Source organism: Caretta caretta, chromosome 27 (genome assembly GCF_965140235.1).
Source record: "Caretta caretta isolate rCarCar2 chromosome 27, rCarCar1.hap1, whole genome shotgun sequence".
Lineage (NCBI taxonomy): Eukaryota > Metazoa > Chordata > Testudines > Cheloniidae > Caretta > Caretta caretta.
The window spans coordinates 2,728,706-2,746,661 of record NC_134232.1 but is presented as its reverse complement, the minus strand read 5'-3'; the positions used below and the strand labels follow the sequence as shown (position 1 = coordinate 2,746,661).

At 57.0% G+C, this 17,956-nt stretch overlaps 1 protein-coding gene across 10 annotated transcripts in view; it reads left to right on the top strand.

Annotated features, from left to right (window-relative positions):
* The first annotated feature begins 6,981 nt into the window (after window positions 1-6,981).
* ADAM11 (ADAM metallopeptidase domain 11) overlaps window positions 6,982-17,956 on the top strand; it is a 52,814-nt gene continuing 41,839 nt past the window's right edge. For 2 of the 10 annotated variants that reach the window (XM_075123555.1, XM_075123554.1), the window contains exons 1-2: window positions 7,138-7,589; window positions 8,057-8,250. In XM_075123555.1, the coding sequence (XP_074979656.1) occupies window positions 7,532-7,589; window positions 8,057-8,250 (252 nt within the window). In that variant the 5' untranslated portion in view covers window positions 7,138-7,531. Of the gene's footprint in view, window positions 7,112-7,137; window positions 7,590-8,056; window positions 8,251-17,956 lie in introns of those variants that run through there. The other 8 variants (XM_048829788.2, XM_075123553.1, XM_048829786.2 and 5 more) reach the window with 7 other exon arrangements.

The window sequence follows — 17,956 nt, the reverse complement described above, 5'->3', positions numbered from 1 at the left end:
GACCCCAGCACGAAGCCCAGTCATGCTCTCTTGGGTCTGCTGCTCAGCTAGGGGCTGAGTCATGTTCTGTCTGCTCAGGTGCTCCTGATGGCAAAGGGTGTGCTGCGAAGGCTGAGGGTGGTAGAGCTCCACCCCTGCCGCTCCCAGGCCCAGGAGAGGTGCTGAGAACCTGTAGGGCAGCTCCAGCTGGGCCTCAAACCCTGAGTCCCTGGTAGCTCTTGGCCCTTTGACCCCTCCCCCTAGCTGAGATAAACAGTCCTGCTAGGCCCCTCCGTCCCCTGCTCATCACTGCAATGCTGCATGCACATGGCCCCCAGCACCTGTGGACCCCTGAAAGGGCATCTCCATCCCCCCTCATGCTGACACCCCTTGCACTGTGTGAGACCAGCTGTGTCCCCCACCTCCCTGCTCAGAGTCCAGGAGCCCTGCCCCTGCCATCCCAGTCATCTCTGGGTGCAAGCTTGTTCCCAGAGCCTTGATGCTGCAGCCCCCATGCCAGCTGGCTCACCGCGGCAAGGCAGCTGGAGCATCAGATGCTCTCCTAGAGGGAATTGGTGGCTGCTCTGAGGGCAGCGGCAGTAGCCGAGGCCATGCCAGCTCCCTGTTAGGTGCAGGCCTGGCTACTCATTTGTATCTCAAAGGGATCCCTCCTGCCCTGTGTCCCGTTAATTGTTGCCTGCAGGGTCACTAGCTTTGCCCATGAGATGGAGCCTCATTACTAAGTCTGAGGAGAGGGTGGACCTCTGTGAGCGGGGGTCAGGCTAGACTGCACTGCCCACTTAAAGGCCCCTACCTGATCCCCCCCCATGCAGCAGGGGGAGCTGCTGAGGCTGCCAGGGGCAGGGGCCTGAGGGTTGCCCGCATGGGAGTTTTTAAAGCACTGACTGATGCATAGAATTCCGCGTCCCTGGCAGGGAGTGCATTCTAGGGAGCTGTGGGGCTGGTGCACAGGCAAGGATTCGAGAGTCCCGCGTTGCGTATCCAGTTCTACTGACAGGCATTTGGCAACAAATTTTCCGAAGTGCAGACCTGCTAAACTGCATAGGCCCAACCCCTGACTTGCAAAGGCATTGACCTGTCTGCATGCACACACCTGTACGCGCTCTCACATGCATTGCATATGTATACATCTGTATGCACACAGTAGAGGCTGAGTGGGTGTAATTTAGCACACGCACTAAAGGTGGCCCTTAAACCCTCAGTATCTCTGGTTCTCCCTCAGGAAAATCCAGCTGATGGGCCCTGCCCCTGGAGGGCTGCGGTGAGGCTTGACTAGTTACTGTTGTGTGGTGGTGGTGATAAAAGGAATCTGCCTTGTTTAGCTCTGGACAGAGCCCTGCACTGGAAGCCAGCACAGCTGGGCTCTATTTCCAACTCTTCCCCCTGCCCTGCTGGGTAAGTTTTGGCCCTGCTCTATGCCTCAGTTTTCCCAAGTGTAAAATGGGGATAGTGACACTGACCATGCCAGCTGGTAGAGATTGGGAGGTTGGGGGGAGGCCTCTGGTTTGAACTGCTCAATTCACTGGTTCAACCACCCCAGGGAAGCTAGGCAGGTTTCCTGCTGGATTTGGGCCTCGGAGCTGCTGCCTCGTTCCCAGCCAGTCTGGCAGCGGTGCTGCAGCCTGGGAAAGCAGGCAGAGTCTTACCACGCAGCGCTGGGGGCTGGGAGAAATACACTCGGTGAATGGACTCTGGGAACAACGCCACAAACTATTCCATGCTGCAACCTCCGTGTGGGGACGTGCGCTGGTGTTCCTGGGGACCTGCGAAGCTGGGTGGGGCCTGAGGGGGCTGACCCGGGTGTGGGACCAGCATGTTCTCTGTGTGGCTCCCAGGCCCGTGTCTGCACCATTGCACAGGTGCTACACACAACTGCTGCGGGGGCACGGGGGGCTCATTCCTGTGGGAGGCTAGAATACCTCCCCTCAGCTCACAGCCCCCCACCCCACCCCCTTAGCACAGTGGGTAAGTGACCCCAGCAGGGGGAAGCAGCAGCCGGGGGGCCCAGCCAGTGGGTGGGGTGGCGGCTGCTGGGCTGGGGGAGCGCAGAAGAGGCACACAGGAGTTGCTAGGCCACATCCCATCAGGTGTGGTGTCCTGGGCCCTGCCATGCTGCAGGAGGTCACGGGCCCCCCACACTGCTGCGTCCCAGGGTGGGAGCAAGCACCCCCCAATGTGTCGGGCCGGCTGGAGGATTCCTTCCTGAGCCCCCCGTGCCCCCTCAGCTTACTGGAGCCTGGCCCTGCTCACCTTTGTCTGCTGGAGCCAGAGGCTGTGTTGCAGCAGCTGGAGTGGGAGGTGCAGTTCTAGCAATAAGGGGGAGCCGGGGGATGCAGCAGGCCCTATGGAGCCCCCCACGGGGATTCAAATGGCTGTAGCGCTAATGGAGAGGGCCCCTGCTGTGCACCCCTCCAGGACAGTAGCCAGCCTCTGAGGGGGGCTTGGCCCAGCACTGCTGCTGTGGGCTTTGGACCCCTAGTTCTGCAGCACCTGGCCCTGCCCCGCCCAGGATGGGACGCTGGGATAGCTGGGCCTTTTGTCTGCCCTGTGGGGCTCCGTTGCCAGGGTCCAGGCAGGAGAGAGCAATGAAGCCGCCCTCCCCTGCAGACAGAGCGAGCAGAGCAGGGTGCGGCTGCAGCAAAGCATCATCTCCCAGAGGGGCTAGTGCAGCCATGACGTAACCTCTGAGCGGGGGCTGGCATCAGGCTCAGTGGGGCTGACCCAGCATGTGGGGTTGCTGGGCCTGGTGCTGGGGGCCTTGACCAGCAGCTGGCCCCTGAGAATCCCCTTCTCCTGCTGGCCCCACTCCACCCCACCTGGACAGTGTCTTCCCAGGCAGGGCTACTGGGGCTGCAGCCAGTTGCGATGGGGAAGGTGACTGTTTCCACGTTCAGTGAGCCTCCGCTCCAGCCCAGCCTGCAGCCAGGATGGTCCGTGTCCAAAGGGCAGATGCAAGGCAGCTGCTGCTGCTCTTTGCGAGGCTTTGAACTGTCCCACGTGTGCTGCACGCTCCGGAGATGCTGGGGGAGGGGCGCGCCGGGAGAGACTGGCACAGAACAGGGCTTTTATCAGCACGCTGGCTGGTGGTAGCCAGGGCTGGGGCACTCGCCCTCATCCCTCCGCGCCCCTGCTCTGCTACTCTCCAACCCCACAAAGGCCCTTTGCCACCATCCCCGTTCCCTACTCTCCCCCCCAGGAGTCTGGCGCTGGAGCGCAGCGCCCCACAGCGTTATGGCAGCAGCCGGCCCTCCTCCTGCGTGGCCAGTTGGGTAAAGGAACCCAGCACATCCTTGCAAAGCACCATGCAGACGCTGACAAGGCACCTTGGGAGATTCGTAAGGAAGAGCTAAGGATCGCGACACCCACCCCTGCAATGCAGCCGTGTCTGGGGTGGAACGCAGCAGCTGGTTAACAGTGCACAGTAACACTGCTCGCCAGTCGGGAAGTGAAGGAGGATGCTGTATCCAGCTGACGCTGCCATAAGGAGGAGTGTAGTTACCTGAGCTGGCGTGTGGCCAAACTCTCAGGGTCCTGAATGACCACCCGGGCTCAGCTCAGCACCTGTTTTTCATGCCCTTGGAAAGCTGGCACTGCCAGCAGCACAGCGTCCCCTAGCTCCATGCTGTGGCTTTGGCTCCACGCTCATCCAGCGGGAACAGCGCCAGCTATCGAGTCATGGCCCCCACCTGCTTCCTGGGTGTTCCCTGGGCGTCTCCCAACCAACAGGACCTGGCACAACCCTCCTCTTCTTTCATCTGGTTAGATTTCGTGTTCTAAAAACCACCTGTCCAGGAGCTGGGAGTGTCCTGGGAAGACGGAGACTAACCATCACCGCCTGCAGCATCCTGCTGAGACCCCAGCCGGCAGCATCAGCTACTCAATGGCCAAGCCAAACGCCAGAAAGCTTTGTGGCCCCACGTGCCCTGGAACGCACCCTCGTTGCCCCTCCAACACCAATATGCCAGGGACCTTTCCAGCATGCCCAGCCAGCTAGCCAGGGAGCCTGTTCACCCAGGGCAGCATCACAGCTCCTGGGGGTCGTGTCCCATTCACCCCTCCTCAAGGGCTCCTGGACTCCAGTGGGTATTTGGGGGTAGAATTTTCTGAGTTTATTTTTGAGGCTGAAAACGAGCCACGGTGTTTGTAGTTAAACAACTCCTAGTGCTTCACTGGGACAGCAGCCTGCCTCCGCAGGCGGGAGCCTGGCTCAGCCGCTTGCCTGCCCTGAGACTACCGCACAGGTCCCGCTGCAGAGAGGAGGGATCCCAGACGCACTGGAAAAGATTGGCTCAGACTTTTTAAGAACGCTTTGATGAAGCCTGAGTGGCTGGAAAGCGGGGTGTTGCTCGCCGTTCCCCGTTCTTTCCGGGTGCGCTCTTCCCAGGCCTTCCCTTCTCTGTTCTGTTCTTTGCTCACCCCTGAGTTTTGTTACAAAATATTTGTCAGTAAAATAGCAATAACTGTTGTAAAAAGACCTTGGATTAAAATAATAAGGAAGAGCCTTGAATCCATGCTATTCATATTTTAAAAAGTCCTGTGTGATCTACTTCTCTGCCTCCAGCACCAGCGTACCTCAGCATTGTTCAGGTGTTTGTCCTCACTCAGCCCTGGGAGGCAGGGCTGTGCTGTTAACCACATTGTACAGATGGGAAACTGAGGCACAGAGCAACTAGGCGACTGCCCAAGGTCACACAGGACTATACCAATAAGCTAAATGCTCTCCTACCAGTGATACACCACCATCACGCCAGTCCACCACCCCAGTCAAGGCTGAGCTGTCTCCCGGCTCTCCAGCAAAAATAAGGAGGACACAACATTTCCAGGATTACAAGCTCACAACCCCCAAAAAACTCATCGTAAAGAAGCCCCCATGGAGGCCCGTGCAAGGTACCAGCACCTGGTGTTGAAGAGGGACGTGCACACTTGGATGGGGGCAGAGGGACTGACAAGGCTTGGGTTTGGGATGTTCAAAGGACCCCAGGGGATTTAGGCACCCAACACCTGTTGCATCCCAATGGAATTCCTAACACCCCACGGCTCCTTCAGACCGCCCAGCCTGGCCCTCCTGCTCCCACTAATGGTGGCACCAGCCTCAACAGCTCAACAATCCCGAGGCGGACCCCAAAATCGTGAGATTGTTTTGTAAAAGAGACTCTTGTGGGTTTGATCGGTCTTGGCTGGGGAACTCCACACCCGTGCCCCTGCCCCAGCGGGCATCCTGCCAGCAGCCCCAGAGCACCGGGGGTTCTGGCCCATGGCAGCGCAGATCTGCCACCTTTTTCCCAACCTCATTAATCATTTCTGCTGCTCCAGCCCCACAGCCCCCCATCTGCCCCCACAGCCCCACGTCTGCCCTCTGCCTTACACCTGTCCCACACAGCTCCACAGCTCCCCCACAGCCCCACGTCTGCCCTCCGCCTTACACCTGTCCCACACAGCTCCACAGCTCCCTCCCAGCCCTGTCTGTCCCACCGCCCCACATCTGCCCCCCCAGCTCTAGGTGCTCTTCACCTCACCCATCCCCCCTGGATGCAGCAGGGGCAGGGCAGAGGCACTGTCCTGTCCCCACTGCTCACAGGAGGGGTTGGGGAGGAAGGGGCAGAGCAGCTGGGGTCTTTCTGCTCCCCCCTCCCCTACCCCAAAGCTCCACTCCTGGGGGAGGGGGATCTGCCTGTCCCATGCAGTCACCCTGATTGGCTGCTCTCCCCCAGAGGCAGGCCAGTGGGGAAGCAGCCAGGTGGACAGGGGTCCCTGGCAGAGGTGGAGCGTCTCCGGTCCTTGCGCTTGGGTCACTGCACTGAGGCCAATGGGGCAGGGGCCTGAGCCAAAGCTCACTGCAGTCTGTGACGGGAGCCCTATTCTGGACCGGGCCCTTGGCGCTGGTGTCCCTGACTCAGCCTGGGCCTGCTGCCAGCCCACTGGCTCGGAGAGCAGCAAGAGCCCTGCAGCCAGGCAGCCCTGGGCCGCTGCCCCACTTATTAGCAAGTTAGTGACCCAGTCTATGGCTCTGTGCATGGCTGCTGGATTCCTCCCGGGCCCCTCTGGGCTCAGGCTACCTGCTGCAGTGACCCCCGCCTGCCCTCCCCTCTGCCACACAGGCAGAGCCAGCTTCCACCCTGCGGGGCTGGGGCCAGCTCCCCTGTGTGCAGCCATCCCTGTCCCTCCCCGGTAGGCCTGGGGCGCGCCACAATAACAGCACAGAGTGGCTGCGGCATGGCCAGGAGCCCGCTCCCCCAGCACTCCCTGGGGCGGCCTGAGCCATGGCTGAGCAGTGTCCTAGCACTGGGCACTTGGGCGGGACGCTGGTTCGCTGGAGCGGGAGCTCAGTGGTTTGAGCTGCAGGCCAGTTACGCCCCCTCTCCCTGGAGCCCTAGGCTCAGATCCCAGCAGAGCGGGGCTAGGAGCCCTAGGAGCACTTTGTGGCTCTAGCTAGAGCAGTCCTACATGGGGACGCAGCTCCCCGAGCGAGACAAGCCATGGCCCAGGGGCTTCTGCCAGAACAGCTCTGTTGGTCAGAGATTGCACCTCGTCAGAACCCTCCGACAGAGTCTGCCGTGCAGCCCTGGCCGGGACATGCAGGGGGTCTTCAAAATCCCCAGCCTACATCATGCAGGCTGAGCTGTGGGCAGCAGGTGTGTAGGGTCGAGGGTGTCCTTGGGTGAGACCTGGGCCCTGCGCAGCTGCTAATGATTCCCTTGGTGCTTTTCCTAAGAGCAGGGCTTTGCTCTGTTGTCCCTTGGCCAGCATGTCCAGTGGGCTGCTGCTCTCCAGCCCAGAGGTGGCTGTTTTCAGCAGGGTTGAATGTTTCAAGTGGGCACAGGGCTTTGGGCTGGGCGCAGAGCAGTATTGTTAGAGATGTGCCTGGAGATGGCGTGTTAGAGGCATGAGTACAGCTCCCCACACAAACCAGGGTGCTGGCAGCAGAGGTCCCTCTCAAACAGCTGGCACAGAACCCAGCGTGGGGGAGACCCGTCTCTGTTTGGGGAGGGGGAAAGCCCCTGGCAGAGGTGGTCTGGGTGCGTGAGACTGTTCTTCCCGCCCTGCAGAGCAGCAGGGAAGGTGGAGGCTGCCTCGTAGCAGCTGTGGTTGCCTGCACTGGTGCATTGTGCATGTAGGTTGGAGCAGGTGCTTGTGAGAGCTCAGAGGATGCTGGCAGGCAGGGAGGGAGGGATCTGAGCAGCTCACGTGTCTCCTCTGCCTTTTTCCTCCTCTCGCCCTGCTAATGTTGGGCTTTTCTCTCTGTCACTGCAGGCTCAGGATGGAGAACTAGCAGCCTCTGGGCACTGCAGCCTAGAACCCCCTGCCCCAGTTGCTGCTCCTCTCCCACACCCTCCATTTGTGCTGGTTTTCAAAGGTCCATTTTCTCCCTCTCTCCTCATCTGGCAAAAGAAAGCAAAGGAAGAGCGCGCCCACCTCTCAATGCGAAGCCACAAGAAGAAGAAAGGGCACGAAGGTCTCTCTCCAGAGCAGCGTGAGCCCAGCCGGGGCAGATCCCAGCACACGCTGAGCCTGGGGGGATTATGAGGCAAACATGAGCCTCCTGCAGAAGTGGGTGTTAGCAGCTTTCATCTCCCTCGTTCCTCAGTCAGGTAAGTGCTGCCCAAGGCAGCCTCTCAACTTTGGGCTCCCCCTTCCCTCCAGGGATGTGTTTTGGTCCTGGCGCATGCAGGCTGGGGCTGCAGGTCAGGAGCTGACCTCCAGCACACCCCTGGACCCACTCCCCACATGCCTTTCCTGCTGGCAGTGAGCAGGGCCCGGCTGCCATCCCCCACCCCTTTTCTGTCCCTGCTCGGTTTTTCCCCAGCAGTGACGGGAGATCTCTTCTGCTGCATCCACATGCTTTTCTGCAGTGCCTCCCCAACACCAAGGTGTGGGAGCAGGGAGTTCTTGAAGGACCTGTTTGGGGGCACAGGGGGGATTCCCCCAGGCTTGGCAGGCTCTGATTCCCTCGCTAGCTGAGCCCGGCCAGTCCACTCACCCCACTCTGCCGGCTAACGCCCAGCCGCCCTTGGTGAACTCTAATTCCGCTGCAGCGTCTGCTCTCCTTTGCACTCAGCAGGTCGCGCCAAGGCGGAGACGCAGCCTGGTGCTTTGCAGGGGAGGTTTCCCAGCCCCAGATGGGACACAAGGCCGGTCGCTTCAGAACTCACCCACCCCAGCAGGTTAGTGGGGCAGAGCGCGGGAGGAGAAGTCCAGAAGCATCAGCTGGACACCAGGGTCAGGAATGAGCCTCGAGGAGGAGGCAGCCCTGTAAGTGAATCTGTACAAGCATCCCCCTTCCACTCTGTCAGCGCCTTGCACCCAGGGCTGCAAGTGCTCCCCGGGCCCCCGGGCAGGGGCGGAGGAGAGGCATTCCCAGCTGGGGGCTGGGCTGGGGAGCCAGAGGGCCCAGGGCCTGCGCGCTGGGGTGGGTGGATGGCAAAGACCTCTTCAGAGAGGGGGCAAAATCTGCTTCATGGCTCAGCTGCTAGAAATGCCCCAGGGAAGAGATGGTTGGTGTAGCCAGATTCGGTGTAGCAGCGCCTTGCACCATCACAGCTCAGGGCCTGGGCCATATCCTTGGTGCCGCACCCCTCCTCGAGCATGTCCTGGGGATCGGGGGGACAGGGAGGCACCCTGCCCCTGCTGTACCCATCCTGGGCTGCCCCAGAGCTCTCAGGCTTCTGGGGCTGCCTGGCACCTCCCACCAGCTGCCGAACCCCTAGCGTAGCCCATTACAGTCTGGGGCCTGCAGGTCTGGGGCGGGTGGGGAGATTACATGGGAGCCCGCGGGCAGGGCTCATGCATAATGAATGGGAGACTCACTCGGGCACAGGAGGAGAAAGCATGTTTGCTGTAACCAGGAGCCAGTTATCAACTCTCACAGGTTAATTCCCTGGCCTTGCTGTGTGGGTGGACGCTGCCATGGGGCCACGCTGAAACCCCACCTGCCTGCATTGCATGGGAGATGGGATCCAGCCCTGTGCAGAGACTAGCAGCCTGGGCCCATTTCACTCTGTTCCAGCAAACAGCCAGCCTTGAACCCTTTCCTGTGGCTGCATCCAACCCCTGCACCAAGACAGAGCCCCCCATGGGTCACTCTGGCTGGAGCACACGGTGCCTAGGCAAGGGGGGCGAGTTGTATGGGCCCGTGATGCCTGAGCTCCAGCAAATTCAGAGGCTGGGGGGTGTGTATGTGTCGGGGGAGGACTTGGACATGTTCTGGGCACCGCCAAAAATTATACAAACCTGCCACCCCTGTTAGGGGCCCCCGCCACGCTCTGGGCCCTGCCCTGGGGGCACACAGGCTGCTGGGTAGGATGTGCCTTGGCCTGCAGCACTTACCACACCCATACTGAGCCTCCTCCTGGGGCTGACTGATCCGTTGAAGGGGGAACAGACCTGACAGGCAGGGATCCTGCTCCCTGTGGTGCTCTGGGAGAGCCCCTGGGACCGTCGCAATCCACTGGCTGATGGGTCCTGGCCAGTCATGGGCAGTTACTGCTCGGGCATATTCAGTCCATACAGACTCTGGGCCCAGGAGGCTGCAGCCTGTGATGGAGCGATCCAGTGAGCCCAGCTCTGAATGCAGGCATCCAAACTCCAGAACCCCACCAGGCCTCCCCCCAGCCCCACGTGTTCATCCCACACCACCCACGGCATGCCCAGAGGTTCCCCCTGCCCGCTGTCGATACAGCCCCACTACACCAGCCTGCTCAAAACAGACCCAGCCAGCCCTTGGCTCTGGATCTCGGCCAGGAATCTGGGGGGCTCCCAGGGTAGAGGGCTTATGGGAGTAGGCTCCAAAAAGGCTTTTCAATCTCCCAGCACAGGAGTCTCGGTGTCCCCTACTGGCTGATTCACTGAAGAATAATAACCTATTTTTGTGAGCAGCTAATGGAGGTGTTCCTTTAGTGTGGGGGTGGAGTCTATGGTGCAGGGTTGGAGGCCCCAGGTTCAAACCTTGCTGACGACCCCACAGGGGTTTCGTTAGAGCAGCTTCCCCCCAAGCAGGTTCTTTCTCTCTGACCCTCCCCGTGGGTAGCAAAGAGCTGCCGAGGTGCCAGGCAAAGTGCTCTGGAATCAGCCACAGGCTGAAAAAGGCCAGGCGTGGCCATGCCAGCTGGGGCTGCTTCTCTCTGCCTCAGCGAGGATCCCTGCTTCCCCTCCCTCCCCCGGGGCGGGGACGGGCTCTGATGGCAGCAGGCCTTGGAGCATGAGGGTATCATCCAGCTGGCACCTCTCAGTGGCTGCAGGCCCCTGGGGAAGGGGCGTTGCAGATTCCAGGTGCCACTAAATCACCAGGCAGGCTCAAGCCCTGGGACTGGGCCTACACCACCCCCAGCTGCATGCTGCCTACAATCTAGTCTGTGGCTGCTGCTCTCCCATGGTGCAGGGGCTGGATCTGGTGCCACCGATGTCTGTGGAAAGACTCCCCGTAGCCCCAGACCCCTGTTGGGAAGCTGCAGATCTGGAGCAGCCCTTCTTCTCTGCAGAGCATGGAGCAGGGCCTGGTGAGGGTCCCTGCTGTGCGATGGTGCAGACGCTGCGTCCGAAGGACCCCCACGCTGCACAGCCGCAGACCTGCCAAAAGCTGGTTTCCAGGAGCCCAGACAACGCCCACCCCACCCTGACTCACTCCGCTGGCTCAGGGGAGCCTTTCACTTCATGCTAGTGTTTTTACATCGCTTGGTGGCCCCCTTTTCCTTATGCTTACTCTGACCCCTCTCCTGCCCTCCCTCAGCCCTGCTGGTGCCAGCCCCTGACCCGGGTGCAGTTACACCACACAGGTGCCTGACCCTGCTGCTTTATACGCTAGCCAGGGCTGTTTGGCCCAAAGGTCAGACTCACTAATGCCAGCAAAATCAAGGGAGCCAGCTGGGAATGGGACCGAGGCCAGTGTTATTGGCAATATCCTGCACTCCTCGAGCACCCCCATCCCAGCTGCTCCCTTGATTTTGCTGGCATTAGTGAGTCAATCCTTGAAATCCCCTCGGGCGGTGCGACAGGTCACGCTCCCCATTAGCCATCTGAGCAGACAGCGGTCGCACAGCTCAGTGGTGTCATGCCAAGCCTAGCACCAAAATACCCTGACTCCCTGCCCCATCCACATCACCTGACCAGCCACTCTTGCCGTGACCTTTGCCACTCAGCTGGTTTATTCTTGCCGGGTTGCTGAGGAGCACAGGGCTAGCCGGACTGGTTGTTAGCGTAGGGCTGCTGGGGCCTTTGCAGCTTCCCACACTGATTAGCTACTGGAAAGTAGCTCATGACTGCTGGGCTGCCCTCAATAAGTATTGTGGGGTTGCTCGGGTGCTGGCCTGGCTGGTTCGGTGTCGTGGGGCTCCTCGGGCGCTGGGGGCCGGCCTGGCTGGTTCGGTATCGTGGGGCTGCTCGGGCGCTGGGGGCCGGCCTGGCTGGTTCGGTGTTGTGGGGCTGCGCATAAATTTCTATTTTGCTGGCACCATGTTTCAGACAAAGAGGTGACCTATACGGGTCTAATCTGGGATCATCCCAATGTGACAAGACGAGGCACATGCTAGATACGTAGACTTTTGTAAGGCATTTGCTTGAGACCGCATGGCATTTTCATTAAATATTTAGAATGATCTAAAATGAGCAGGGCGCACATTAAATAGATTAAAAAACTGGCTAACTGATAGGTCTCGAAATGTAACTGTAAATGGGGAATTGTCACCAAACAGGTCGGCTTCCAGTAGGGTCCTGCAGGGATTGGTTCTTGGCCCTGTGCTCCTTTCCATTACATTTGCAGATGACACAAAAATTGGGGGAGTGGTAAATAATGCACAGGACTGGTCAGTGATCCAGAGGAAGCTGGATCGCTTGGTAAGCTGGGCACAAGCAAATGATATGCGTTTTAATACGGCTAAATGTAAATATGTACCTGTAGGAAGAAGGACTAACTGCCATACTGGGGGACTCTGGCCTGGGAAGCAGCGACTCTGAACAAGATTTGGGTTTGGCACTGGATAATCAGCTGAATATGAGCTCCCTGCCACACGTTGGCTGAGAGGGCTAATGCCATCCTGGGATGTATAAACGGGAATCTCAGGGAGAGCAGAGAGGTTTATTTTTACCTGCGTATTTGATGCAATCGCTGCTGGAATCTGGTGCCCAGTTCCGGTGCCCACAATTCAAGGACGATGTTGAAAAATTGCTGAGGGTTCAGAGAAGAGCCACAAGAATGATTGAGTGGAAAACCTGCCTTCTAGCGATAGACTCGAGGAGCTCAATCTATTTAGCTTAACAAAGAGAAGGTTAAGGGGAGACTTGGTCACAGCCTGTAAGTAGCTACATGGGGAACAAAGGGGCTTTTCAGTCAAGCAGTGACAGGCGTAACACCATCCAACAGCTGGAGGCTGAAGCTGGCCAGATCCAGACTGGAAAGGTGTATATTTTTAAGAGTGAGGGTAGTTAACCACTGGAACAATTTCCCAAGGGCCAGGCTGGGTTCTCAGTCACTGACAGGTTTTAAACTCAAGATGGGCTGGTTTTCTAGCTCTGCTCTAGGGATTACTGTGGGGCAGGTCTCCGGCCTGTGCTATACAGGGGTCAGACTGGATGATCACATGCTCCTTCTGGCCGTGGGACCTAGGAATAGCCAACATTACTGGGAGCTGCTTACGTCAAGGTCCTTAGACTCGATAGCCAGGGTCAGACCCTCTATTGACCCAGACTGCCCTGCCCCGCATCCATCAGCAGGTCCCAAACCACCCCCAAGTCCTGCCCAGGCTGAGTGTAAAAGCTGGCCTGGGTTCTCGGGGGCTGTCACTTCCTTGCTTGTTCCAAAGCCTGAAGGGAGCTGTTCCCAGGACATCACAGGTGCTGCTCTCACAGCAGCAAGGTTCTGTTACTATAACAAGAATCAGAGGGGCAGCCGTGTTAGTTTGTCTCCGCAAAAAGAATGCGGAGTCCTTGGGGCACCTTAGACACTAACAAATGTATTTATGCTCAAATAAATTTGTTAGTCTCTAAGGTGCCACAAATACTCCTCGTTCTTGTAACAAGAATGTTACACACCATAGGTAATCTGCTCCTGGGAGAGGATGTGTGATGGGTTGGACAGAGCAGAGGACTGTGAGTCAGGACTCCCGGGTTCAATTCCCAGCTCTGCTACTGAGTCACTGTGTGATTTTGGGCAAGTACTTTGGCTCTGTGCCTCAGTTTACCCATCTGCAAAGTGGGGAGAATATTGAGCTACTCCACAGGAGGGTTCACTGTTGCACTCCCACCTATCTCTGTCCTTGAGCCTGGGCATGAGGCATGGTGGGCATGAAGGGCCTAGAGATGCCACAGAGCAAGAGCCACCCTGTGGCTCCCAGTCCTGGCAGCAGGGCCCTGTGGGGTCGGGGAGAATGTTTGTTCATGGGGAGGAGGCTGGGGATGGAAGGGGCTCACGGCTTCTTTGGGTCTCATGTTCAGAGCTTTGTCTTGTCAGTGTCCATTAGAAGTCAAGAGTCGTGCTTCTGGAGGGGGAGACTGAAGGGCTGATGGCCCTTGGCCTGTGTCCCAGGTCATAGAATCACAGAATATCGGGGTTGGAAGGGACTTCAGGAGGTCATCTAGTCCAACCCCCTGCTCAAAACAGGATCAATCCCCAACTAAATCATCCCAGCCAGGGCTTTGTCAAGCCTGACCTTAAAAACCTCAAAGGAAGGAGATTCCACCACCTCCCTAGGTAACCCATTCCAGTGTTTCACCACCCTCCTAGTGAAAAACTTTTTCCTAATATCCAACCTAAACCTCCCCCACTGCAACTTGAGACCATTACTCCTCATTCTGTCATCTGCTACCACTGAGAATAGTCTAGATCCATCCTCTTTGGAACCCCCTTTCAGGTAGTTGAAAGCAGCTATCAAATCCCCCCTCATTCTTCTCTTCCGCAAACTAAACAATCCCAGTTCCCTCAGCCTCTCCTCATAAGTCATGTGTTCCAGTCCCCTAATCATTTTTGTTGCCCTCCCCTGGACGTTTTCCAATTTTTCAACATCCTCTTTGTAGTGTGGGGCCCAAAACTGGACACAGTACTCCAGATGAGGCATCACCAGTGTCAAATAGAGGGAAGCAATCACATCCCTCGATCTGCTGGCAATGCCCCTACTTATACAGCCCAAAATGCTGTTAGCCTTCTTGGCAACAAGGGCACGCTGTTGGTGACTCAACAAGGTCCCAGAGGGCCGTGCACAGGCGCTATTCACCTAGGCAGAGGGCACTCCGGTGTGGCTCAACCTGCTCCCGGGGGAGAGCTGCTTCCACCTTGTGCCCCTTCAAACAAGTACTAGGAGGAATCAGGTCCCAAGAGCTGGAAAGAGGTTGGCCAGAGTTCCTAGGGGATTTCCTGGGGGAGGGAAGAGGGGTGAACTGTACCAGGGATCACACCAGTTAGCTGCTGGGGAGGAGAAGGAGCACAGAAACGGAACAGCGCCTCATTCATTCATGCAGCAGCCAGCCCTTTACTCACTGGGCCAGCCTCCGCCAGCCATCTGCATACTAACCCCCTGATCCTTGGCCTCCGGCCTCACCAAGCTGCTCCCCCAAGCTGCAGGCAGATCATGTGCTTGGCTCCCGCTCCTGACCCTGCCCGAGATAGCCCCATTGCTCTCAGTCAGCACACGGAGGGTTCCGGTTACCGAATCATCCAGGGATGGAATCGGACTCTCCGGTTCCTCTCATTAATTGGCTGCTGACCTGGAATCTCTGCCTCTGACAGCGAAACACCTGACCCTGCATCCCTAAATCCAGCACACAGCCCTGCCTCCTCCGTTCTGCTTGATTGGTGTGGCTAGCGCAGCTCTTCACTACTCTCATGGGGGCCTGGGCACTGCCAGGGGGCCAGAGGAATTGCAGATGCAGCTGGACCAGTGTCTCCCACTGGCCAGCACCAGAGGCTGCAGAGAAAGGTTTGACCCTTTCCCAGAGTTCTGTATCAGGGCAGCCACCCGAGGGCTCAGCACAGAGCGAGGTGAGTAGGGCAGCCTCTGGGGCCGAACTGAAAAATAACAATAAACTAAATTGTATAAAATGTGTTTCGTTTGAACTGAAGCTCAGGGGTTTCATTTTTTCTCACTGACACAAACAAAACATTTTAAAAAATTCATTCCAGGTCAATTGAAACATTGTGTTTGACCTGCAAATAATTTGTGATTTTTTTGTTTTGGGTCATTTTCAGGTTTTTTATAAAAAACGCTTTTAAAAAAAATTAGCTAAATTTCAGAAAGAAACACAATTTCAAAGCAAACCCCCAAATGAACTGGTTCAACTTTGGGGATTTCCCCCCCATTTTATTTTTTGGGGCCAAAAAATTTGCTGAATTTGACCTGAGTTCCACCCATCTTTGTAAATAGCTCGGGGGTCCCGCCCCGCCCGATGACATTTTGGGGTGAACATTTGCTGAAAACGTTTTGCTCGGCTCTACTCATCACCCCCAACCCCAGAGTGCTGGGCTGTGGAAAACCCGGCCCCAGGGTTTGGGCTGAAGTTAAGGAAGCTGGGGGAGTCTTTCCAGTCTTCAGCAGGCGCTGGCTCAGGTCCTACCATGCCTCTGGGGGAAATAAGCCCAGGCTGTCACTGATTGGTTTCTGCCAGGAGCATGAGATACGCCAGTTCAGCCAGCCAGTGCATGGGCAGGTGCCATGCTTATCACTCACGTCTGGGGCTGGCCCTTTCCTGGAGCCTGGTGAGCTGTTGCCCTCACTGAGATCTTGGAGCTGGGAGTTCCACAGATCAACAATTTCCTTCTAGGGGAATTAACTGGTTTTAATAGGTTTTGCCCAGAGGTCATACCCTGCTCAGTTCTTGAGGTACCATGGACTCATGGAACCCCCCAGAAAGAATAATAGAACTGGAAGGGACCTGGAGAGGTCATCTAGTCCAGTCGCCTGCACTCATGGCAGGACTAAGTATTATCTAGACCAGAGGTGGGCAAACTATGGCCCGCGGGACCCTCCTGCCCTTCCCCTGAGCTCCTGGCCGGAGAGGCTAGCCCCGGCCCCTCCCCCGCTGTTCCCCCCCTCTCCCGCAGCCTCAGCGTGCCGCTGTTGCAGAGCTGTGGCCTGAGCCAGTGCTCCGGGCAGCGCGGTAAGGAGGCGGAGGGGTTGGATAGAGGGCAGAGGAGTTTGGGGGTGTGGTCCGGGGTGTGGTCAGGGGTCGGGGCGGTCAGAGGACGGGGAACAGGGGCGTTGGATGGGGCGGCAGGGGATAGTCAGGGGTGTGGGGTCAGGGGACGGAGCAGTGGATGGGGCAGGAGTCCTGGGGGAGCCATCAGGGGGCGAGAAGTGTGGGGGGGGGTCGGATAGGAGCCAGGCCACCCCTGGCTGTTTGGGGAGACACAGCCTCCCCTAACCAGCCCTCCATACAATTTTGGAAACCCAATGTGGCCCTCAAGCCAAAAAGTTTGCCCACCCCTGATTTAGACCATTCCTGACAGGTGTTTGTCTAACCTGCTCTTAAAAATCTCCAATGATGGGGTTCCACAACCTCCCTAGGCAATTTATTCCAGTGCTTCACCACCCTGACAGGTAGGAAGTTTTTCCTAATGTCCAACCTAAACCTCCCTTGCTGCAATTTAAGCCCATTGCTTATTGTCCTGTCCTCAGAGGTTAAGAAGAACAATTCTTCTCCCTCCTCCTTGTAACAACCTGTTACATACTTGAAAACTGTTCTCATGTCCCCTCTCAGTCTTCTCTTCTACAGGCTAAACAAATCCAATTTTTTCGATCTTCCCTCATAGGTCATGTTTGCTAGACCTTTAATCATTTTTGATGCTCTTCTCTGGACTCTCTCCAGTTTGTCCACATCCTTCCTGAAATGTGGCGCCCACAACTGGACATAAACTCCAGTTGAGGCCTAATCAGCGCAGAGTAGAGTGGAAGAATTACTTCTCGTGCCTTGCTTACAACACTCCTGCCAATACATCCCAGAATGATGTTTGCTTTCTTTGGAACAGCATGACACTGTTGACTCATATTTAGCTTGTGATCCACTATGACCCCCAGATCCCTTTCCGCAGTACTCCTTCCTAGGCAGTCATTTCCCATTGTGTTTGTGTGCAACTGATTGTTCTTTCCTAAGTGGAGTACTTTGCATTTGTCCGTATTGAATTTCATCCTATTTACTTCAGACCATTTCTCCAGTTTGTCCAGCTCGTTTTGATTTTTAATCCTGTCTTCCAAAGCACTTGCAGCCCCTCCCATCTTGGTATCATCCGCAAACTTTATAAGTGTACTCTCTATGCCATTATCTAAATCATTGATGAGACTGCTTAATCAAGACATAGCTTTCAGAGGAAGAGGGCCACCCAACTACCCTCCACAACCGCTCAGGCATCATCTAAACAGCAGTTTTGATGGGCTGGTTGAGGGTTCGAGTCCTTCCACTCCTCTGGATTTACAGATGCATCTTTAGCCCCCCCTCACTCCCTTTGGGGACTGCCTTGCCCATTTCCACCAGGCTGGGGAATGGATCACCATGGAGCAGTGGGTCTCAGAGGTCATAATGTCGGGCTATACCATCCATTTTCTGTCACTTCCCTCCCTCTCTCTTCTGACTAGGAACAATAGAACTGATCCCTTCCCCTCACAGAGGCAGGGGGTTCTCCTCAATATATTTCCTTCTGGCAAAGACAGACGGAGGTTGGAGACCGATCTTAGATCTAAGACAGCTGAACATGTTCGTAAAGCCTCAAAAGTTCCTAATGGTGACTCTGGCGACTATATTTCCTTCACTGGAGGAAGGAAATTGGTTTTTGGCCCTCAATCTAGAAGATTCCTACTTCCATATAACGATACACCCTTCACATCAGAAATACCTATGCTTCACCATAGGCCAAGACCATTTCCAGTACCAAGTGCTCCCCTGCAGCCTATCGTCAGCCCCAGTGGTATTTTCAAAGGTCCTAGTAGTAGCGGCAGCTTACCTTTGGGAGGAAGCCATGCTGGTCTTCCCATCCCTCAATGAC